The sequence below is a fragment of the Cyprinodon tularosa genome, unplaced genomic scaffold (genome assembly GCF_016077235.1).
Source record: "Cyprinodon tularosa strain WSP-4 unplaced genomic scaffold, ASM1607723v1 ctg650, whole genome shotgun sequence".
NCBI classification, from domain to species: domain Eukaryota; kingdom Metazoa; phylum Chordata; class Actinopteri; order Cyprinodontiformes; family Cyprinodontidae; genus Cyprinodon; species Cyprinodon tularosa.
This window is the reverse complement of record NW_024039397.1, coordinates 183,630-207,907: the sequence shown is the minus strand read 5'-3', so window position 1 is coordinate 207,907 and position 24,278 is coordinate 183,630. Positions and strand designations below refer to the sequence as shown.

General features: G+C 38.0%; 1 protein-coding gene across 2 annotated transcripts; it reads right to left on the bottom strand.

Moving 5' to 3' along the window:
- Positions 1 to 16,097: 16,097 nt before the first annotated feature.
- LOC119799161 (stathmin-like) lies at positions 16,098 to 19,194 on the bottom strand. 2 transcript variants are annotated; one of them, XM_038308956.1, is made up of 5 exons: positions 19,086 to 19,194; positions 17,525 to 17,567; positions 17,268 to 17,440; positions 16,944 to 17,135; positions 16,098 to 16,845 (listed from the first exon to the last, which is right to left on the bottom strand). In XM_038308956.1, the coding sequence occupies exons 2-5, from the start codon at positions 17,538 to 17,540 to the stop codon at positions 16,771 to 16,773; spliced, it is 456 nt and encodes a 151-aa protein (XP_038164884.1). In that variant the 5' UTR covers positions 17,541 to 17,567; positions 19,086 to 19,194; the 3' UTR covers positions 16,098 to 16,770. The 2 variants fall into 2 exon arrangements, with proteins under 2 accessions (XP_038164884.1, XP_038164885.1); XM_038308957.1 differs by having other exon boundaries at positions 19,035 to 19,159.
- Positions 19,195 to 24,278: the final 5,084 nt, after the last annotated feature.

Sequence of the window (24,278 nt, the reverse complement as noted above, 5' to 3'; positions counted from 1 at the left end):
CTGTAGAACGATATTTGTAACAAAATTACAAAAGTAGCACCTAGTGCCAAAATTGGCAGTCATAAATGAATATATGTAAGCAGAAAGAGAGGAATTTGGATTTTCCAACCAATGGTCAAGTACTACTGAATACTCAGCATTGCAGCTTGGTGTAAGGTAGGAGAACAGGCTTGTGTTGAAGATAGAGATCCATCCAATGCAACATTTTGTAAAGAGCAACCATGAAGAGCACTAAAAAACTGCAGTAGAAGCAAGGACAAATCTGGTGCAACACTGCCCTCTAGTGGTCAAAATCCAGCCCCTTATTTAATCTGCTATCTACATACCTTACAGAACTGATCACATTTCTCCATATTTTTCTGGGATTCATGTCTGTTTTTACATATATTTTTTAATTCAACTTTTTTTAAACATCAACAATTTCATGGTCCTGTAATTTATACCAAGCTTTTTGATGATTGTTTCAGAAATAACAGTAATTAAGCTTACACTTTGCGGTGCTTAGCATTTCAGTGATGACTTAAAAAGGATATATGTGCATTTCATCTGGATGATGGGAGGTAAAGCTTCCAGTTATTATATTCACCCCTTAAAAATATTTTACTTTCTTAATAATGCTTATAACTAGAGGTGGCTCAAATTTTCTACAGTTAGTTATGCTCAAATCCATGAACATAACAATGAATTAAGATATATCACCATTTTTTTGTTTCTTTAGAATGTACTTTAGTGCTTTATTTAAAGAACTTAGACAACTCATAAGATCTTTGCTGTTTGGTTTACTTTACATTCGCTTGTCATGTAAACTAAACAATAAAGTTACGTATTATTTCAGCAAATACCATGGCAACTCAAAACATCAGAGGATTCTTTGTGGGACCCTGAACAATCACCTCGATGAAAGACTAACGGAAAAAACAGAGCACCAACTAAGGGTTTGTGTCCAATCAGAGATTGAGCAGCAAAGGAGCTCCATAAGGTCTCTCATCATTCTTCTCTACTCTGTACACCTCACACCCTTCGCCATGGGACCGACTCTTGTCTTCTGCATCTGCAGATGACTCTGCAATCATGGCTGTTTTCAGATTAAATTCTTGCTAAATTTTGTGCGTTCACATAAAATACAATCTGTACCACTCCAATCTAAATCATTTTCATTGTATTATTATCTTCAACCTATTATGATTTATTTCAAGAAATATGGCTTTGACAAAAGCCCACAGCCCAAAGTAAACATGGCAGCGCAGCGGGACATACACGCAGCTACAGCGATCACATCTGCTTTGTCAGAATCCATATTTTCATTTTTTTAAATAGAAAGAAGCTGCACTTAAGTGCTACACATTGTCAGTCTGGTTTGCCAGGATAACGCTATATTAGAGATGGAGGCTAAGGATGCTAAGTGCAGGGAGCTGGGAGACCACTCATGTAAAGGTGGTGAATGAGTATCTTTGTCTAGGAAAACTTTGTGTTCATATAAACAACAGCCTGGACTGAGGAAAAAACCACTAAGGTGTCTACAAAAGAGGACAGAGCAGACTTTGCTCACCAATGAAGTTTAGGTCCTTCAGTGTTTTATTACCAACATGATTCATATCTTCTGCTGTGGATAGTGTGATCTCTTCTGCCATTGTTAGGGTCTTTTAGGGTAGCAGGATTTAATAATTCAGAATTCTTTGTTACCGGTAAATGAAGACTGTTATGGACAACCCTGATCATCTGTATCATTGTCAAAGCTAAGCTCTGTGTCTACACCTTGAGGCTTTCTCTCTCTGGTACGGTTTCCTGAAAAGCGATCACTCGTGACAAACTCTTTAAATAACACTTCATAGCTTATATGTATTAAATAACCATGAGACATGACAACAGATTTTGATAGAACTTGTAATCTTACTCAGATGCTTAGAAGTTGCTTAGAGTTACAGAAGGCAGCTGCCTACAAACTGGGCTCACATCTCAGGAAGTGGCCCCGATTAACAGTTAAAGAAGCATTTTATACATCTCCAGTCTGCAACATCCTCACATCGTTACATCATACATGTTTGCAGATGAGGACATCCATGGCTCCAGACTTATCAAAATATTACACTTTGCTCTTAGCTGAAGGACACCGCTTTCACTCCATTCCCAAATCTTTGCCACATACAAAATGAAGATTATAACTGTATATCTGGACAGAGGAACTGGTCTAATTAGATAAACTACTGGGGAAAACATCGGTTCTGAAACGCAACAGGCATATTAAGGTGTAATAAACTAAAACATCATCAATGATAATTACCCTAACAATTCCACCTGAAAAGGTGATGTTTCAATGTCACCTTTGAACAAACCCATTATTATCTAAAGTGCTGTTCCTTTCAACATCAGAGAATCATGGAATAAACAATCAACAGTCTCCCTGATGATGTATCATTAATCAGGGATCGAAAAGCAATCACAATCAAAACCTCACAGACCAAATGTCACTCAAGACCACTAAATTTAACGACAATTGGTGTTACATCTAATTAAAGGAAGGCTCTTTTAGTTTCCTATGCGCAAATTATTTTAACTTACCTTAGACTAGGTTACCCGAGCCTATAACTGTAATAAGGTCAAATTCATCTACTCTCACTCCCACCTGGAGGACTCCTAACGGCAAGCGTGACTGCTCATCATGAATTTAACCATCCATACAAATTTACCAATCATTCCGTTACAGTTAGGGATGTCACCGGAACGACCTGCCTTATCTAAAAGGTAGTAAAAACCGGGGTGACCCCCAGGGAAATCCCACGCTCTGCCAATCTGAGCAAGCCATCTGACAATTATCATTACCAACTAATTTAAAGAACCTTTAAGCCAATCAGGTTCTGAGTCTTTCCATATCAAAGCAAAAGTGGCATAAAACCTGATCTTGGTGAAGCAAAATGTTCATCAAACATTCATACAAAAAAAGACCCTGTAAGAGAGACCGCTATTCATTGTAGTTAATTTATATAATGCTATTTAACAAAACAAGTAATCCTAAGAGATTTGGCTTTCCTGGAAAGGATCACCTGAGGAGCTGGTTTACAGTTGCCTTTTGTATCTATGCTTCTTTTTCTATGTCTGCTTCTGTCTCCTTAAACCCCAGTCGGCCTCAGCAGATGGCCGCTCACCATACTCAGTGTTAGAGGCCTTCTGCTGTAGCCTCGTGAGACCATTCTGATCAGGTGAGCTTTCAAGGTTTCACTCGCTAATCATTCTGGAGACTCTTCGTTGACGAAAACTTGGAGTCGTTCACCAAACAAACGTCCAATAAGCGTTGGCTTTGAGGCGGGTTGAGGTGTGACGCAACGAGAAGCGCGACAGTTCAGTCTAAAGAACGTGGCGGCTTCAGCCGTTGAAACTAGCAATAGCGTGGCTATCGAGCAAGTTTTATCGGAATTACAGAGTATTTCTTCACTGAAAGAAGAGCAAAACACTGCTCTGGAGGCTTTTCTCAGAGGAAAAGATGTTTTTGCTCTTCTTCCGACTGGTTTCTGCAAGAGTTTGATCTATCAATTGGTTCCTCTTCGTCATCGCTCTGTTACATCATATGCTTCGTTGATCTGATTGGTTTATTTGGCCCGTCTATCACCAACATAGGCCATAGGCTAACCAGTATTTTCGGCCCTTCCTAAAATTACCTAAACAGAAGGTTTCCAGATGGATATGCGGAGCAAATCCATCTGGTGGAGTCAGGTTACTTCTGCTGAGGCTGAATGGCGGTTTAAGAAGACAGAGGAAAACACACAAGGAACATGAAACACTGATCCATTGATACTTCCTATGTTATAAGAGAAAGCTCAATAGGTTGCCCTGTCTGTGGAAAAAAGTTAAGCAGATGAGCTCTGAGCTGGTATTAGTGACAAAAAGAATGAAATCTTCCTCCTAAAGTACGCCATAAGCCATGACTTTCATTTTGGACGTTGGTGAACCAATGCCTATTCAGGTTTTCTTGCAAACATTAAAGCAGAAACGAATCATAGGGAGATTTGATGCCCCCTGCATTCCAAGGTATAAAGTCTTTGAGACAGCTACCTTTCCCTTCTTTGTCCATGGAAGCCTAGAGAGAGAAACCACATTGAGGAGGAACTCCTGGATCTGATTTTCTTCAGGCCCGGAAATCTTACATGCCTTTTTTCCACATAAAGAACTCTCGTTCCAGAAACTGTTCTAATATGGTGCCTTGGAAGGTTGGTTTAGCACTACATACTGACTACCGTTTTTAGCAGTAAGTTAAACGCAGCACTGATTATCAGCAGTGGGAATTACGCTGTGAATATTGAAGGTAGTAGCAAGATGGTAGTTTTTTTTTACAAGCTACATCTGTGTTTATATATTAATTTAATGTTGAATGAATGACTATTGTTTATATAGAGCAGGACTGGGAACTTTATGAAGGAGTAAGTACAATATTTACTGGTATTTGAATGTGATTTAGTTATTGGAAAGGGTAATTGCACCCAGTAGTAATAATTATAAATGCCATGCTGGTTTAGTGAAGTACATAAAGTTAATATTTTCAGATGGTTGCTTTTATGTTTCTAGGCATTTTAAACCTTATGGGAACATGGTAGGCTGCAGCTGAAACATATCTACTAAGACACCAGTGGCTGGATGCTATTATTACAGAAATGACAGACCGACAGTTGGAGTTGGAGGTAACATCTTTGGCCGATTTGAACATAACTGTACTTCTGAGAAACATGTTTACCTGCAGAAACATTTATCAGCTATGCTGGGAAAATGTGACTGACGGATCATTTAAACATCTCCCCACTAACCATCGCCAGAAGTGCATCCCTGTAATTTGAGAAAAAGCTAAGGTAAACAACCCTGACCCAGAGAAGTAAAGTAAGGATTGCACTGACTGTTCTCCTTTCTTTCTTTAAATCAGTTCTGGAGATAATCAAGAATAAACAGGCGACTGTTTGCTAAGATCAAAACAAGAAGAAGATGGGGGAGCCCTGGCATACCCATTGCATAATAACATGAGGAACATGGTTATTTGAGTTACAAGGGGGGGACCAAATATTTCACCCCATTAAAATTATTTAAGCCAGAATTTCAAAAATGAACTCATCTAATCCATTTTAGCTACCACATTTTGAGGAGCGTTTTAAGTACCTTAGGACTGACATCAATAATTACAGAGTAAACTGCCATGCTGAGCTGTAATATCAATGCTTCATCGTATTGATCACGGTTTAAAAGAGTTTTTCTTAATTCTTGTGTACATTGTAGCTTAGTTTATTTGAGTTTCATGTGTACAGTCTACAGCTTTTACCTGAAATATTTCTGACTTAGGGATAAATGATTTTTGTTTTGAATAGACTAATGTTTTGAATAGAACTTGTTTGCAATGTATTCCATATATGTGTACAATTATCTGATTGACCGTGAACCTGATTTAATGCAGAGTAATCTGGCGTTAGTTCATAAACTATATATGACAGTCTAAATAATATTTGATTTAATAACATATTGGCCACCCCTACTGGATGGGCATTGAATAAATAATCAGAGCACAACAAAAACTTCCTCTGAATCCTGTGTGAAATTGGTGACAAAAACAAAATTTGTTAATTAAAGATAAATTAAGAGGTAATTTAGACAATTCAATAATGAAACAATACATCCAACATAGTAAAATACTCATCTGATTGAATTCTCCCTCCAAAGTGTGTTATAATTTAGTGCTAGAATGACTGAATCGAATGGAACAATAATGGCCAGTCTAGGTTTATTTGTGATTGAAATGTATTAAAGGAATAAAATCAACAAAAACTAATTTAAAAAAATAATATAGTCCATCAACTAAATTAAATACAAACCTGGCAATGCAGGTACCCTTGCCAAACTGACAGTGTTTTAGTAATTCTAAGGATGCCAAACAATCTCATATCAAGAGTAAAATAAATCTAAAAGATCTCAGGTAACTAAGTATAAACCTTAAATAATGTAACTATATAGATTTTTTGGTATCTGTACTCTGCTTGAATAATTATTTTTCTAACTGGTTCATTGCTTCATTGATAGCTGCATGAAATAACAGCTGCAACACAACAAAGAAGTTCCAGTTGGAACTCAGTTTGTTAATATAAAAAACACTGATGCTGGGCTTATCAGAATGAAGGATTTACATTTCAACAATCTGATTTCAAAGGTTCTGCTCTAGGAACTCCTCTACAACCTCTGGAGAGAATTGAACAAGAAAGGTTCAACATTGAGCATCTTTTGTAAAAGACAACAGTGTTAAGTCAAAGACTTCTCCAGATGTGGTCCAAGAGAACCCACTATGTTGCCCCTTCCTATCAACGTCCAACACAACTTTTTGAAGAAATAAAAGGCTATGATTTACAGCATCACCCTTTGGGAACGAATAAAATGTTTTTTTAATTTGAAATTAATGGCTGTGAAACATTGGAGGTGATAGATCACATAGATCAGATGCTGAGACCCAAGACATACCGCATCCATTCCCCCTTTATTAGACTTTAAATTTTCATGTGGCTTTTGTTGGAAGTTGAATTTCAACATTTCCAACATTGTGACTTAAATATCAGAGATCTAGCATTTTCCAGCTGCTTATAGAGATTTATTGCTCAGTTTAAGGCTATTTTCTCCTGTCTGAAATTTGAATTAAGAACAAAACTAGACCAAGTTTGTTGTTGTTTTCAGGGCAAATTTATTCTATAGGATTAAAACTACTTTTATACCAATCTTTTATGGAAAAAAACATTACTTTTGTATCAAAGGAAAAATTACAGAATATGTTTTTTTCTTTGTGGAAATATAGTCAACCTTATTCCATAGTTAAAGTGCGAGGAGAATCAAGACACTTCTGTTTTCATTTTGGTGTGTTTTTAAAAAGGAGATAATCATCAAAGAGCTCTCATTTTCTGTAGCATTTGTTTATCTTGAAGTTCTTTTCTGGTGAATTTGTGGCAGGTGGTTCTGTGCATCAATACATCAGGTGGTTGGCTGAAAGTTACAAAGTTCTTTAAAATGACTCTGAAAATTATACAAAAAATTACTAGTATTAGAAATTTAAATTCATATTTTTGAATACTTAAGTACTTTAAAATGCATGTGCTTTTGAAAACTTAAGTATTTTCAAAAGTGAGTACTGCAATACTTGAGCAGATGTTTGACAGGGTAACCTTTACTTATGGTTGAGCAAGATTTGACTATGAGTATCAATACTTTTACTCAAGTACTACTGTTGAGTACTTCGTCCTTCACTGGTTGTTAGAGTAAAAGGTTCATGTTCTTCATCATTTTGGTTCTGACTTTTCTGCTCATCTATAATCTGATGGTAAAGTTTTCTAAGGTACTGATGATTAGCAGCCATGGCACATACAGGTTATCCTCAAAATATTGGCATATTCTGATAAAGTTCATTATTTTCCATAATGTAATGATTAAATTTCAACATTCATATGTTTTAGATTTATTGCACACTAACTGAAATATTTTAGGTCTTTTATTGTCTTAATACGGATCATTTTGGCTCATTAAAACCAAAAATTCCTGTTAATCCGACCAATAAAAGAAAAGTGTTCTTAATTAAAAAAAAAAAAAAAGTAAACCTTCAAATAATTACGTACATGGACTCAATACTTGGTCGGGAATCCTTTTTCAGAAATGACTGCTTCAGTGCTGCGTGGCACGGAGGCAATCAGCCTGTGGCACAGCTGAGGTGTTATGGAGGCCCAGGATGCTTCCATAGCGGCCTTTAGCACATCCACAGTGTTGGGTCTTGTGTATCTCAACTTTCTCTTTACAATATCCCTCAGATTTTCTATGGGGTTCAGGTTAGGAGAGTTGGCAGGCCAATGGAGCACAGTGATACCATGGTCAATAAACCATTTACCAGTGGTTTGGGCACTGTGAGCAGGTGCCAGGTGGTGCTGAAAAATTTAATCTTCATCTCCATAAAGCTTTTCAGCAGATGGAAGCATGAGGTTCTCCAAAATCTACTGATAGCTGCATTGGCCCTGCCCTTGATAAAACCAAGTGGACCAACACCAACAGCTGACATGGCACCCAGACCATCACTGACTGCGGGTAATTGACACTGGACTTCTGGCATTTTGGTATTTCCTCCTCCTCAATCTTCCTCCAGACTCTGGCACTGTGATTTCCAAATGACATGCAAAACTGAGCAACAGTCCAGAGCTGCTTCTCTGTAGCCCAGGTCAGGCGCCTCTGCCCATGGTTCTAAAGTGGCTTGACCTGGGGAATGCAGCACCTGTAGCCCATTTCCTGCACATGCCTGTGCACGGTGGCTGTGGATGTTTCTACTCCAGACTCAGTCCACTGCTTCTGCAGGTCCCCCAAGGTCTGGAATCGGCCCTTCTCCACAATCCTCCTCAGGGTCCGGTCACCTCTTATTATTGTGCAGCCTTTTCTGCCACACTTTTTCCTTCCCACAGACTTCCCACTGAGGTGCTTTGATACAACAGCACTCAGGGAACAGCCTTTTCATTCAGAAATATCTTTCTGTGTCCCACCCTCTTGCTTGAGGGGGTCAATGATGGCCTTCTGGACAGCAGTCAGGTCGGCAGTCTGACCCATGATTGGGGTTTTGAGTGATGAACCAGGCTGGAAGTTTTTAAGGCCTCAGGAATCCTCTGCAGGTGTTTAATTTGTTGATTCAGATGATTAGGTGCATAGAGACCTTTTTCATGATATGCTAATTTTGTGAGATAGGAATTTTGGGTTTTCATGAGCTGTATGCCAAAATCATCCGTATTAAAGGAATAGTACACCCAAAACATGATTAGCCTTCATTTTCTACTCACCCCCATGCTGAACAACACTCTGGAGTACTTTTTTGATATCTCAAATGCATCTGGAGATCTGGGAGGCTTCTTGCTGTCTGCTGACATTCAAATAATGGAGGTCTATGGCGCCCGAGGCAGAAAGGTCCATAAAAGTCCACAAAAAACGTGTCAATATTCCTCCATACTGCTCGTCCAATGTATTCCAAGTGTCCTGAGTGGGTAGCGTCCATAATTTACTCGAAACAAAGTCATTTAGAATGTTTTTAGAGCATAAACAGTAGTGTATAGGATTTCCTGAAAGCGCGCACATGCGCGTTCACGACGCTACGGAAGCCGGCAGACCAAACCAGATGAAAGTGCGCATTCAGCGTCTGCTCTGCCAATAATGCAAGCGTAGAAGAAGAAATGTGCTGTTTACCTGTGCAAAGAAAGAAACAACGAAAGAAAAATGTCTGAGGACTTCAGTGTTGAGGAAGAGCATGAGTTCTTTGCCGAGCTGAATGCGCTGGTTTGGTCTGCCGGCTTCCGTAGCGTCGTGAACGCGCATGTGCGCGCTTTCAGGAAATCCTATACACTACTGTTTATGCTCTAAAAACATTCTAAATGACTTCATTTCGAGTACATTCTGGATGCTAACCACTCAGGACACTTGGAATACATTGGACGAGCAGTATGGAGGAATATTGACACGTTTTTGTGGACTTTTATGGACCTTTCTGCCTCGGGCGCCATAGACCTCCATTATTTGAATGTCAGCAGACAGCAAGAAGCCTCCCAGATCTCCAGATGCCTTTGAGATATCAAAAAAGTACTCCAGGGTGTTGTTCAACATGGGGGTGAGTAGAAAATGAAGGCTAATCATGTTTTGGGTGTACTATTCCTTTAAGACTTTAAAAGACCTGAAATATTTCAGTCAGTGTGCAATGAATCTAAAATATATGAATGTTCAAGTTTTATCATTACATTATGGAAAATAATAAACTTTATCACAATATGCTAATATTTTGAGAAGGACCTGTAGGTAAGGCTTGCGTCATTTTCATATTGATGCCTCTGAGTTATACTTGATCTAAATTTATCAAAAATTACTGCACTTAGAAGCAGCTCCAAAGAGTACGTTTATAACGTTTTAGAGGGAACAAATGTAGGTTATCAGTGTCTGACTAAAAATTCAAAACCTAAATCTGAGTAATTTACTAAAATATTCAGTATATTTGGTGTCCAGTGTAGAACCCTTTGCTTTACTTGACGTAAAATTTTTAAGTAAAGAAGTTCATTTGGTGCTTTTACCATTTTTTACACAAGTACCATTATTTAACGAGAACTTTTGACACTTGTCAGAAGTAAAAGTGTGGAGATCTAAGAAAATAAGTTTGACCAGGGTAACATTAGAACATTCAGCTCTGAGGAATAGAAATCAACTGGTAACAGTAAACCTGGGGTTTAGTGATTGGCAAGGCTCGCCTCTAGTCCAAACTGGCCATTAAGGCTGGAATTGTCCAAAGTTTAGTCTGTGTCTGATAGAAATGTCAGAGACGTTGGCTCTGTTCCAATTCATGGGCTGCATCCTCCAAGGATGCGGTCTACCTAGACTGGAGATTTAGGGGAGCCATCGCTGAATATTGAACAAATTTTCACATTGTTTTTTTTCCTGAAAACTTTATAGCTATTATACCAAATGGTTCAGTGCATTTAATTATTCTTAGTGTGTTTAAAAGTCATATAATATTCAGACAGAATGTATATATGTTGCAAATAACAGCCACTCATACATTTTAATAATTTTTTTCCTAACTTATACAAACACACAGTTGTACACAAACATATAAACACACACACACAAAAGGGAAATTTCTCACCTTTATAGTTATCTTTACAGTTAAACTGTTTTAGGACATTTGTTTTGGTAGTCTGTGATGACTTTTTCACCTTTTTTTCAGCCTCATTATGTTAATGTTACCGTTTTGTACTTGTCCCACACCCAGACTTTGATAAAAATGAATAGTAAAAAAAGATTTTTTTTTCTAATGTTTTAACATATCATTGAATAAAATATCAGTAAAATAATAAAACTATAATTGGAGTATTTAATGTCATACAAGTGTTTATGTGATTTTCTAAACCAATTTTAGTTGTCCCAAACTACTGTCGTAATTTCCACCACAACACTGTAATGTCCCTTTAAAAAGTTTGTATGAAAGATTGTTTGGGTAGTTGCTATGGAGATGAACAGTGACATCACAGCACAAGTCTGACATGGTGGGAATTTTGACTTCATCAACTTTTGATGTAAAGCCAAGGTAAATATTGCTTGAAATGAAAATATTTTTATTGTATGTAATTTCCAAACATGGCGTAACATCAACTCAGTTTGGAAATTGTTATTTTAACACACATATTTGTAAGCATAAAATGCTAGAGACCCTTTCTTAGCTAGTATGTGATGCTAGCATAGATTTTCCCGCCAATTTCTGTCAGATTGTAATTTACACCACTGTTGCATTCTTTGGTGGAAATTACATTTACATGTGTAGGCGTAATTCATAGATACACATACAAGGCCCTTGTTCTCTCACATTTTATTTATCTAATTTTATTATTACAACAATGTGGTAATATTATAAAATAACACTTTTTAGACAACTTTTGACATGTTTCTAACTATAATTTACATGCTAAGCATTTAGCGGTGGTGCCACCCCCTCTCTCCCACCCTTAGTACCACCTATGCACAACTGCAATTAATTTATTATTATTTAATATTGTATTTATTTATCATTATTATTTATTATTATGCTCCATAAATAAAAAAAAAAAAGGTTTGTTGTCTATATGGTCCATTCATTCTAATTTTCACAAAGACCAGTAATTTCCACCATGACATTTGTTTTTAAATAAATTGTTGCAAAATTCTAATCACTCATTAAAACCTTTTTCACAACTTAAGACATAATATTCCATTATTTTTTAATTAAAATCACAAGTACTTACACCTTGAAATGTATCCTGCGATTCCAATGCTATATCTCAGGTTATGGTGAACATAAGATTCGCTTCTTGTCATCATCACAGTTCATTTACCTAATCCATAAATGTATGTGTTTAACAATAAAGGCACAAACAGTTAAAACTATATATGAAATTGTTCTTCCAGTAAAAAAAAAAACATCATGTGTATCATAGTATTTTAGAATAAATGACAAATATTTATATGTGATGTGATTACATTTGTGCCAGCTGAGTTGGGAAATCTGTTAAAAAACACCAATTTGTCTTAAAAAAAATCAGTGTGTTTTCTTATGAATCTTCAAACTAGACTAGTTATGCTAACAGATAACATTGTGAGAATTTATATTGCATCATACTTTTCAAGTTTGCAAGGCCAATAGTGGCCGTAGTTAATCACCCATACATATCAGTGATCAGAGGAAAGGCTACTTGGCGCCGAACAGTGGTGAATATTGGAAGTTCATTTTAATATAATCCAAGTCTGTGAATAGTTCCATCTGAAATGAATGAAAATTGTTGTTTTAATGGTTATTGAGTTAGATATGTGGCGGTAATGTTTGGTTTATCTAAAGGTTTTTATCTGTTACTGTGTAAATGAGTTTGGCTGTAATTTAAGGACAGATTCTAATAGATCTGCAGTGTGGGGATCTGATGGGATTTAAAATCTTTTATTGCTGTTTTGCACAATTTGCTTAACTAAGAATTTTTGGTTTTTGAATATTAGAGATTTTGCAGATATATTTTTTATACATGTTTAGATTTACTTACCGGTATATCTTTCTACCCCTTTTATAGAATAGAATAGAAAATCCCTTTATTGTACCACAATGGGCAAATTTACAGCAGCAGAAAGATTATTGAAATGGTCACACAAATGTGGACCTTAGAAAAATGTATAAATATAACATAATAGGGAAAAGTTAAGATATAAACAATAACATACTGTACTGTAAAGTGTTTTAAAAATATAAAACTGTACACCTGGAGAATAAATAACCAGAGATGGCAAAAGTACTCACTTTCCGTACTTAAGTAAAAGTACAGATACTTGTGTTAAAAAATACTCTGGTAAAAGTGGAAGTACTGATTAAACTTCTTTACTCAAGTAAAAGTAACAAAGTACAGGCTTGTAAATTTACTTAAAGTATAAAAGTAAAAGTAGAAACCACTTTTTTCATGCCGTTGCCTACATTTTAAATGGACGTCTGCCAATAGGACTAGATCTCCGTTGTGTTCATTTTCAATCATCTCGTCGTCCATGCTACTATGCTAACGCCACCGCCACCAAGCTGCAATGATTTGCCGCCAATGAATACCGCCGAATCTGTCGATTCATCTTGTAGTGGTGCGTCAAATGCAACGTAGATTCCCATCCAATTAGATTGAATTTGGTATTGATGACGTGAAAAATAATAACGGTAACCCCATTGAAATGATTCAAAACTAAAGTAACGAGCCAATTTTTTAAAATGTAAGGAGTAGAAAGTACAGATATTTGTGTAAAAATGTAAGGAGTAGAAGTAAAAAGTCGCCATAAAAATAAGTAGTAAAGTAAAGTAAAAATATCAGAAAAATCTACTTGAGTACAGTAACGAAGTATTTGTACTTCGTTACTTCCCATCTCTGTAAATAACCAATATCCAGCTATGGACATTTTTACAGTAATGGAGACCGGAAGAGTTCTGGCTGTAAATTCAAACAGGTCTAGCCTTCAGCGGGTTTTACCGCCGTAGGCTATGTTGCTTAGCAACCGTTATGGTTGACTCACAAAGCAGGAAAAGAATAAATACCGAAGTTTTCAAAACTGTCTGTTTTAAATCTTTTTTTTTTTCTTTTGGTTATTGTAAAGTGAACAAAGACTACACTCCCGAGAATCCAGAATAAAGGTTCCAACCACCGGGAGCAGGAACAAATAAAATCAAATGTAATGATAGAAACCTTAGTCATTTAAATAACCTGCTGCTGTCCTTTTGCACATCTCTGATGTTGCTATTTTCAAATATCCATTAATGTAAAAATGTCCATAGCTGGATATTGGTTATTTATTCTCCAGTTGTATAGTTTTAAATTTTTTAAAACACTTTACAGTACAATATTTTGTTTATATTTAAATTTCTGCTGCTGTAAATTTGCACATTGTGGGACAATAAAGGGATTTTCTATTCTTTAAAAGGGGTAGAAATATATAAGTCAATCTAAACATTGTATGTATAAAAAATATATCTGCAAAATCTCATGTTCAACAACAAAAAATAGTTAAGCATATTGTGCAAAACAGCAATTAAAAAATTAAAACTTATCAGATTTATAGTCCCCACCCTGCAGATATATTAGAATCTGACCTTAAATTACAACCAAACCCATTTACACAGTAACAGATAAAAACCTATAGATAAATTAAACATTACTGCCACATATCTGACTCAATAATCTTGAAACTATTTTCATTCATTTCAGACGGAACTATTCACAGAATTGTATATTAAACTGAACTTCCAATTTTCACCACTGTTCAGCGCTATTTTCCTTTTTCCTGTGATCACTGAGCAGCCGGCTTGCTTGCTCTCGCAATGAATCCTGGGATACCTCGGACCCGTGCTTCAAATTGGGCTAAAAGATGGAAGCATTTTAAGGCCACATAGCGAGGAGTCTTGGAATCCGACCAGACCTCGGCGCCGCACTATGATGAAATCGCCCTTCGAATCTGGCCTTCTGAGGACGCATCCCATGAATTCGAACAGGGCCACTGTTACCTATAAGGCTGCAGACCAGTTAGGGCGCTCATGCTGACCCCTGTCCTCCTGAACAGTAAAAATGCACATTTAGCAGTTGAACTTTACTAACCAATGGAAGAATGTGGCTTTGTCTGCTAAATAATGCAAATGGAAAAACAAGTGTAGAATCTACTTTATATACATCAGCTACCTAGGCATTGCTGCACCTGGAAAAAATGCTAGGGGAGTGGGGGCTCTTTGAGAATACGATTAATGTCTGGTAAGTTTTTAGCATCAGACGCCATAAACCAGTTAAAGAAAAAGTTTGAGGTGCATAATAGCAACTACCAAAAAGATTTTCACAAGCAAGGTTTAGAACAAACATTTCTCCATTAAAGCCACACCTTGTCATTAAGAGTTTAAAGTTGTCATTTAAAAATTATGGCCTCCAAGGGTTTAAATGAAATAAAATCTGAAATTTAGATTAGTAAAGCTTTGATGCTCAATTTTACATAAAAAAAAAAAAACACCTAAATAGTATCGTTCGTACTTGTTTTTAAAATCTGTTAAGTCAACTTCATGGAACCAGTACAGACAACCCTATATATAGTCCAGAGATGTCAAGTAACAAAGTACAAATACTTTGTTACTGTACTTAAGTATACTTTTTATCTATACTTTACTCCATTACTTATTTTTATTCCTACTTCTGACTTCTACTCATTACATTTTCACACAAGTATCTGTACTTTCTATTCCTTACATTTTTAAAACAATTACTCGTTACTCTTGGCTTCGGTTTAATGTTTATAAATATTTCCCGCCATGTGCTCCATCCACATCTAGTGAAAACCAGTGTAATTGGATGAGTCATATAGTGCAAACACTCATTGGTTAGCTAAAGGAAATCATCTGAAGCAAGCAGGTGTTCTTCAAACGTGAATTATCTATGCCATGCTACAATGATTGATTCAGAAAAAGATGTTAAAATGTCTGAAAGGTCGGACACAGGCGCAAGCGTATCGGGAGATGGAGACCAAAAAAAGATCAACTTGGCCCGATCTCAAAGAATTTTTCGAAAATGTCGAGAAATTGAGCTTCAATCCATATCCATGTAGCAGCATCTGGCTTTTTTTCTTTTTTATTAAGGCTACTTTACACTTTTATACTTTAAGTAGTTTTTGGAGCACATACTTTTTCACTTTTACTTGAGTAAAGAGATCAAGTTGATACTTCGACTTTTACCAGAGTGTTTTTAAACTGCAGTATCTATACTTCTACTGAAGTAACAAATGTGTGTACTTTTGACACCACTAATATAGTCCTACTGTTTAGCAGGTAGATTGCCTGAATCCCTCATCTAATGTAGCAAGTCAAGCATCGGCACTCAATAGTTGCCCAAGCTGCTTTTGATCCCCTCAATAGATTAAAGAGCCTGAAGCTTTAGGGTTGTACTGAAATTTACCAGATGCAAAAACCAGCACAGGAGTTGCTCAAGCAAATTTTCCCCAGTTACAAGGTAGGAAAAAAAAAAAAAAAAAAAAAAAAAAAAAAAAAAAAAAAAAGAAACTGCAACCAAGTTTGGACTTTATTTTATTTTAGTACAACAGTTTAAGTCAACTAGCCACTTTCTATTGAAATGCCACTGTATTGCTGTTATGCATTTCATGAGTAGACATCGCTTGGTGATTACCTCCAGTTGCATGTGGGGCACGTTAATTCACAGCTATACAGCAAAAAGTCATGTGCTTCAAGTCAACCCGAGTTTTCAATGTTTGTTTTTACAAAAGCCAAGAAACTGTAGTGATGCAAAAACCATAAGCTGCAGGTAAGTGTCAGCAGAATCTGGGACTTATGCTGCATGTCCAACAGCAAACACCTTGATGGAAACTTGTGCTACTTTTTAAATACACAGTAAGTGCCAAGGACAGGTGTGGTTCACAGACATTTTCAAAACCCACTATGAAATAGTTGGTGGTAAAAGACCAATGCATAGAACATGCTTCCCAAAGGACTAAAACAAAATGCTGCCAACACCCAAAGGAAAAAGGCTCAAGCTGCACCAACAAGCTAAAAGATGATAACAGCAGACTTGGGAATTAGCCACATGTAAAACAAGAGCAACTACACTTTTATCAGGAGACTTGAATTTTTCAAAGTGGAACTTGAAAAAACAATACTGGTTGAACAAAAAATAAGTCAATCTTTGGATACGTATAAAACCCTAAATGATCCCCCATTTGTTCCTCTCAGTCCTCTGAGGTGCCTTCTGAGCCGGGCTCTTTGACTTCCTTATTCTTCCGCACTTCTTCCAACTTCTTGTCCTTTAAAAAAAAAAAAAAAAAAAAAAAAAAAAAGAACAAATTTACTACCTTGTAGCAAATGGCTTTATCCATATGCAAGCAACAGAGGGATAACCAACCTTCTCCTTAAATTTCTCGTTCATGGCTGCCATAATCGCTGTGCGGTTCTCTTTGTTGGCCTCCATCTTCTGATTGAGCTTCTCCTCTGCCATCTTGCTGAAGTTGTTGTTCTCCTCCATAGCTTTCTGTAGCACTTCCTTTTCATGCTCTCGTTTCTCAGCTAAGTGCTTCAGAACCTCGGCCTCGTGATTCTGATGGGAGAGGAAAGTTCACCTGTAAAGTTTTGGTTTACCTTCCACACCATTTACCCTCTTTATAGTTTAATTGCCATGTGCACCTTCTACTCCTATAAACACTGGCTTATTACTTTGTGGTCTTTCTACCTTGCGTCTCTCTTCTGCAGCATCCAGCTTTCTCTGAATTTCCTCGAGTGAGACGTCCTTTTTTTTGGGAGGAGACAGGGGAAACTCTCCTTTGGCATCTGGGGCTGGAGCACCCAGGATGACTTCAAATGCCTGGCCAGATGCCCGCTTGTCAAGTTCTTTGACCTGGATATCTAAAAAAAAACAAGAGTTTAAAAAGAATAAATAAAAGCTTCGAAAGCCAATAGACATTGATGGTCATTTTATTATTAATCTACCTTCAGCTGATGCCATTTTGAACACGTGTGCACAACAGGTAACCTGAAAGAGATTATTTATTCTCATATAAAAGCTGACAGATTATATCGATTTTCAGCAGTGCATAAACAACAATTTTGACCATCTGCTAAAAGAAATGCTTTAATCGGATGTAACACAAAAATACCCAGATTTTTAACAAAAGATCTAATTTAGTTTGTGAAAAACAAACATTTATCTGAAATCTTAATTTTAGGAAACCATTTTCACTCTTGGCAAAAACGTCTCTAGCAGATGATTTGGGATCATTTTCATCATCTTTGTTTAAACAATTAAAAGTCTCAGCAGCGCCATCTGGCGGCACACTTTATGTCAACAGGAAACCACCGCCCATCAATCCAAACAGACAGTCTGTGTCGCCAAACGCCATTGTTTATGTTCAAACATGTAATGGCTTCGACACCGATCAATGAGGGACCGATCGACACCCCCCCCCCCCCCCTCCCACAGGACTCTAAGGGAGGGACTGACCCCCCCCCCATCCACACAAACAAACAAACTACTAAATGGGTTTCAGCACAATTAGCAGTCTAGCACTGCGTATGCAAGATATGAATGACATGTATGAATCTGAATGTGCAGATCTAGGGAAAGTCATCAGGCAGCACCTGTTCCTTGCACCATGTGTCTGGCAGCGGGGAGGGGAGGGGGGGAATCAGTGCACATATGGGGAAACAAAGCCACCCAGATATGGGTGCAGGGCCAGCTCCAAACAGGTCTTTTTTAATATATTAAAATGAGGAGCTATGCTTCATAAATCATTTGATTAAGGACAGCTGTTCTTTGTGCCAATTCTGGGGTGAATTAGAAGATGTCAGTTGGGTTCACTTCCCTGGAGGAACCAACCGCTCGCTTCAATTCTTTAACATTCATTAATGACAAGGGCCGCGATAAACAACAATAAAAATAAATAAAAAAAACTGAACAGCTTAAATGTTTAGAAGCTTCCAGATCTAAAATGACCACAAAACAAAATCCGTTGATTTCAGTTCAACGGTTCCATTTTCTCCGTTTGTAATGCGAAGCAAACAAAGGGGCTTTTTTCCCTTTCATTAATTAAATAACTAGCAGCTGCAAACAAAGGGGCACTCACAACGGTTATATTTTTTTTTTTTTTCCAAAATGCTTCCGTTTCAACCGAAAAAAAGTATTTTTATAGAAACTTCTATCCATGTTTTAGATCTAAAACGAGCACAAAGAAGTGGCCCAAATGTCCCCTCGGTGCCTCGTGCCACCGCCTGCAGGAAAACAATAGGCTGCCAGCCACCAACAAACAACGGCCGTTTCTGCTCCTTTAAGCCAAATATAACGGAAGCATATTTCAGAGTTTTATATTAATTACAGCCATTAGTCACACGACGTGATCAAAACAAAAGGATTGAAAAAAATACATATAGACTTGTAAACTGAAATTAAACCCCACATCATATCAAATATCTTTAGGATGGAAGTTGAGGTAGATCTTCCTACCGAAAGATGAGAGAATCAGCTACAGAGATGCTGCCTGCCTGTCACACCCACCTCCAACAAGCTGCGGATGCTGCTGAGCTGCTCTCTCTCAGGTTTCACCACCAACCCTGAGCGCAAAAGCGTTCAACGCAAATTTGTATACAACAAGCGATGACGTCACACGCTCATCCACCAATCATTGTGTTCTAAGGGGAGTGTGGGGATTGTAGTTTTTAAGGATCATTTCTACGGCCCAGATCAGAGGTCCTTTAGGTTTATTATAAGCCTACTTTGTTGCGCTTCTTCTGAAATCTCGCTTTAGTGTCTCAGACATAGACAAACTGTATTGTTATTTTGTACACACAGAGTGTACGAAATGTCATTCAGTACAGATCTCAAGTCATTTCCGTTCATTCTGTGTGATAAAAACATGGTGATCAGATGTAAACATAAGACTGAGATATGATTTACAGTCAGTTTTTTTTTGTCTTGTTTTGTTTCATTTTATTCAACATTCAGTGTAATGGCAGCGATCAAGAAGCTGTTTTGGAATCTGTTGGAACTGCATTGAATGCTGCAAAGCCCCTTCCTACTGTAGAGGAAGCAGGGAGATCAGTCCATGGTGGGTCATTGATGATGTCACGGGCTCAGGACACGCAGCGCTGGGATGAAATGTCTTTAATGGAGGGAAGAGGAGCCTCCATGATCCTCTCTGCTGTTCTCACCTTCTTCCAGTCTGAGGCGCTGCAGCCTCCACACCACCCAGTGAGACAGCTGGTCAGAACACTCTCTATGGTGCTTCTGGAGAAGGTGGGGAGGATGGGTGGGGGCAGGTGGGCTCTCCTCATCCTCCACAGGAAGTCCATGCGCTTCTGTGCCCTTCTGACCATTGAGGTGAGGGTGTCTGTGATGTGCACCCCCAGGAATTTAATGCTGCTGACCCCCTCTACAGCTGAGCTGTTGATGGGCAGTGGAGCGTGGTTAGGACGGTTCTTCCTGAAGTCGCCTATGAGCTCCTTTGTTTTCTCCACATTCAGGATCAGGTTGTTGTCTCTGCACCAGCCCACAAAACATTGGACAAAACTGGTTATTCTATTCTATTCTATTCTATTCTATTCTATTCTATTCTATTCTATTCTATTCTATTCTATTCTATTCTATTCTATTCTATTCTATTCTATTCTAGCTTAATAATTATATTAAAATACTTGAAATGTAATCAAAATTTTATTCAATTCAATTCAGTTTATTTATAAAGCGCCAAATTCACAACACATGTCATCTCAAGGCACTTTACAGATCAACCAGATCATACAGTTAAATTGATTCAAAGTATTTCAATATTTAGAGGGTTTATTTAAAGTGGCTTGTCTCCCGCTACTTAGCATAACTCATATTTTTGTAGTTGATCTCAGGGCTATTCAGGAAGTCTCATGCTTACACTTTGAGCCATATGTAGATGCCACAAAGTGTTCCCTTTCATTATCAACTAATCCCGAACATGAACAAAGCAAGGGATATAAATTTAGATTTCAGAAGACACAGGAAAAATTCAAACGCTATGATGGTAGGAGAAGGGTGGAGCAGACATGGGCAATGTGGAGTCAACAAGTCATCTCCATGTCATGTATTGATTCTACCCAGCCACTGAAGCAGGTGAGTCCAATCTTCACCGTGAATTAACCTGTGCAGATTGGACTCACCTGATTAATTGGCTGGGTAGATTAAATATATGACATGGAGATGACTTGTTGACTCCACATTGCCCATGTCTGGGGTGGAGGATAATAAATATCTTCGTGTTCACCTGAAAAATAGACGTGACCTTAGAAGCAGCAGTAAAGCCATCGACAGGACGCTTTGGTCCTTCAGTGTTTGCAGCAGGATGCTACATAGCTTCTCATAGTTCTGTCACAGAGAGTGTGATCTCCTCGGCCATCATCTGTTAGTTAACAGCATCATAATAAATGACTTGAAGCTTTACAATTGATAAAAAAGGCCAACCGTTCTAAGAGATGATTTCACAAAGAAGAAATATCTGTGAGATAGAATAATATGGACAACAGTGAGTATGCCCTTGAAAGACTGGTGAACAACAACAGTGCCTTCAGTCAAAGCCTTTTCCACATCTGCTGCAACTTGTGAAAAAAGCTGTAAGACTTGTAACAATATCCAATTTCCATTTCTGAATAAATAAGGTTGTTTTTTTTAGAATAATTGTTGATGTAGCTGCCTTTAAGCTGTTAGTATTGGCCTTTAAGCAAATACTAACTTACTAACAAACCTAAAACGACCCCCATTCCTCAGGGAACCGTTCTTCTGGTTCAATCTCCATGTTTTCTAAGCCAAAACAAGTCTTTGGGCTACTATATAAAGCTTCAAATTCAATACTAGTTCTAACATTTTCGAAGTGAAAAAGCTTCCTGGATAAAAAATGGAAGTGTCTTCAAACTTGGAAACCAAGTCCAGTTTTTTAACTTTTTTGAAATGACTATCACCTGGATTACTGAGAATCTTCACCTGCATATACCACCTTAAAGCTGCATAGCAGTAAATTGCTTTAGACTGGAGTTGGAGACACCTCATGGAGAAGTTACAAGTGATGGATGTTTTAACAATTGCACATATTCGTTATGCAAATTGAGGCTTTTTTTAATATAAAGAAATAATCCATCTTCGATAACCTTGTGGAATAAATTCTTCTGATGCAAAGAAGCTTAAATCTTTGGGTCACAACTGAAAACTTAACAGATCCAAATTAACATACAATGCTTGACAGCAACATGTCATTTCTAAAGTGTAAATCTTCAGACTGAACTGATGTTTATATTGGATGAATTGTTCCTAAGCAATCTGGTTGTTTGGTTCTGCTGCAGGTTTCTTCCTGCTAAAAAGGTTTTTTTCTCTCTACTGTCGCTACAAGCATGCTTAGTGTGAGGGATTGCCTTTGAGTCAATGAGTCGATGCAATCAACTGGTTTTCCTTAGATAGAAAGCTTTGAATCAATTTGCCTGAATGATCTGGCTGAATTGGAAGGTGCCTTGAGATGACATGTGTTATGAATTGGTGCTATATAAATAAACTTTTTTTTGTTTTCAAAGCTAACGATGAAGCCAAATTTTATTTTTCTGCACAAATACAGAATATCACAAACATAGAATTTTTTTTTACCAGAAAAAACATTTAAATTTCGGTGAGGCCTTACCGAGTCCAAATGTATATCACCCATTTTGGACTCTTGGGAGGCCAATACTGTAGGTCAATTTGAGTAATTAGTCTTCAAAGACTCCAGAAAAAGGATGAGAAATCAGCATGGGAAGAAAAAGAATTGGTTTCTAATTGAAATACTGATTGTCATTTATGTTTTGTATTTGTTTTGCATTATAATGATAGCCGTGGTGTTTTGAACTACATTTTTAATGGGTTAAAATGTTAAAAAGTGAACAAGAGCCTACAGATTATGATCGGGTTTAGTTGTAGCACCAGCAGACATTGCTTTCACCAAAACAGCAATAGTCACTGGGATAATTCAAAGAGCACACGCCTCCAATGAAAAGACGTACTCACAAAATAGAGCGTTTTCAAATCACATGTCAGAGGCTATTATTCCTCTGCAAATATATAAGTAACATCTCTGTGTCTTTAATGCCTTTAAATTACCCATAAAACTGTGCTAATTTTGGGAAAGTGCAAATACTAGAATAAAATTTGGCTTCAGTGTCTGAATTACTTATTTTAAACTATTTTTAGCCTAACATCATTCTGATGACAGCAAAAGGCAAATTGTGTTTGTTCTGTCACAGAGACACTGTTGGAGGTGTTGGATGTGAGTATATTATGATCTATTTTTACCGCTGCCTTGAGTGAATCTCAACTCATTTCTGTATCTTGCTCTGTGAAACCACTGTGATTATATTCCACAACCAAAAAAAAAAAAATGTTATCTGGGATGCCAGAGGATTAATCTCTCTTAAAAATCCTACTGTAGGTTGACGTGGGTGATAGTTATTTTACCAAACATCATAGTTTTTATTATTATCTTCTTAGATGTTGATGTCATTAGGTAATATCTGATTAGATCACTAGTATCTTTCTTTTTTAAAGAAAAAACGTCTTAGAGAGATTCTAACCCCTTAAAACAGATTAAATGCAGACTTTGTTACTTAGTTTCAAGACTGGTGAATAAAATGCTCACTTTCAGTAATTCATTTTATTACACTGATAGAACACAGAGTGCAGGACAAGTGATCCATGGACCACCAGGTTCTTAAACTGTATTTTGTGGCTATGGAGTCATGTATTGACATATGCATAACAGATCAGTATCCAAACCTTTCTAGTAAAGAGACATATGGCAGATTTTAAATTGGCAGCCTTAGCATTTTTTCAGTGGCAGTTCTAGACCAAATTTACTGCAGAGGGGCCATTTTGGGACCAGTGTTTCAGGGGGCCAGTCTGGGACCAGTGTTTCAGGGGCCATTTTGGGACCAGTGTTTCAGGGGGCCAGTCTGGGACCAGTGTTTCAGGGGGCCAGTCTGGGACCGGTGTTTCAGAGAGCTGTGGGGACCAGTGTTTCAGAGAGTCAGTCTGGGACCAGTGTTTCAGAGAGTCAGTCTGGGACCAGTGTTTCAGAAAGTCAGTCTGGGACCAGTGTTTCAAGAGCCATTTTGGGACCAGTGTTTCAGGGGGCCAGTCTGGGACCAGTGTTTCAGGGGGCCAGTCTGGGACCAGTGTTTCAGGGGCCAGTTTGGGACCAGTGTTTCAGAAAGTCAGTCTGGGACCAGTGTTTCAAGGGGCCAGTCTGGGACCAGTGATTCAGGGGGCCAGTCTGGGTTCAGTGTTTCAGAGAGCCAGTCTGGGACCAGTGTTTCAGGGGGCCAGTCTGGAACCAGTGTTTTAGGGGGGCAGTCTGGGACAAGTGTTTCAGGGGGCTAGTCTGGGATCAGTGTTTCAGGGGGCCAGTCTGGCACCAGTGTTTAGGGGGCTAGTCTGGGACCAGTGTTTCAGGGGCCATTTTGGGACCAGTGTTTCAGGGGGCCAGTCTGGGACCAGTGTTTAGGGGGCTAGTCTGGGACCAGTGTTTCAGGGGCCATTTTGGGACCAGTGTTTCAGGGGGCCAGTCTGGGATCAGTGTTTCAGGGGGCCAGTCTGGCACCAGTGTTTAGGGGGCTAGTCTGGGACCAGTGTTTCAGGGGCCATTTTGGGACCAGTGTTTCAGGGGGCCAGTCTGGGACCAGTGTTTCAGGGGGCCAGTCTGGGACCGGT

Excerpts from the sequence above, each read along its gene's own strand:
- LOC119799161 (XM_038308956.1), bottom strand. Across the intron at positions 17,136-17,267 it reads CTGCAGAAGAGAGACGCAAG|AATCACGAGGCCGAGGTTCT; the intron begins GTAGAAAGACCA and ends CTCTCCCATCAG. Across the intron at positions 16,846-16,943 it reads ACGAGAAATTTAAGGAGAAG|GACAAGAAGTTGGAAGAAGT; the intron begins GTTGGTTATCCC and ends TTTTTTTTAAAG.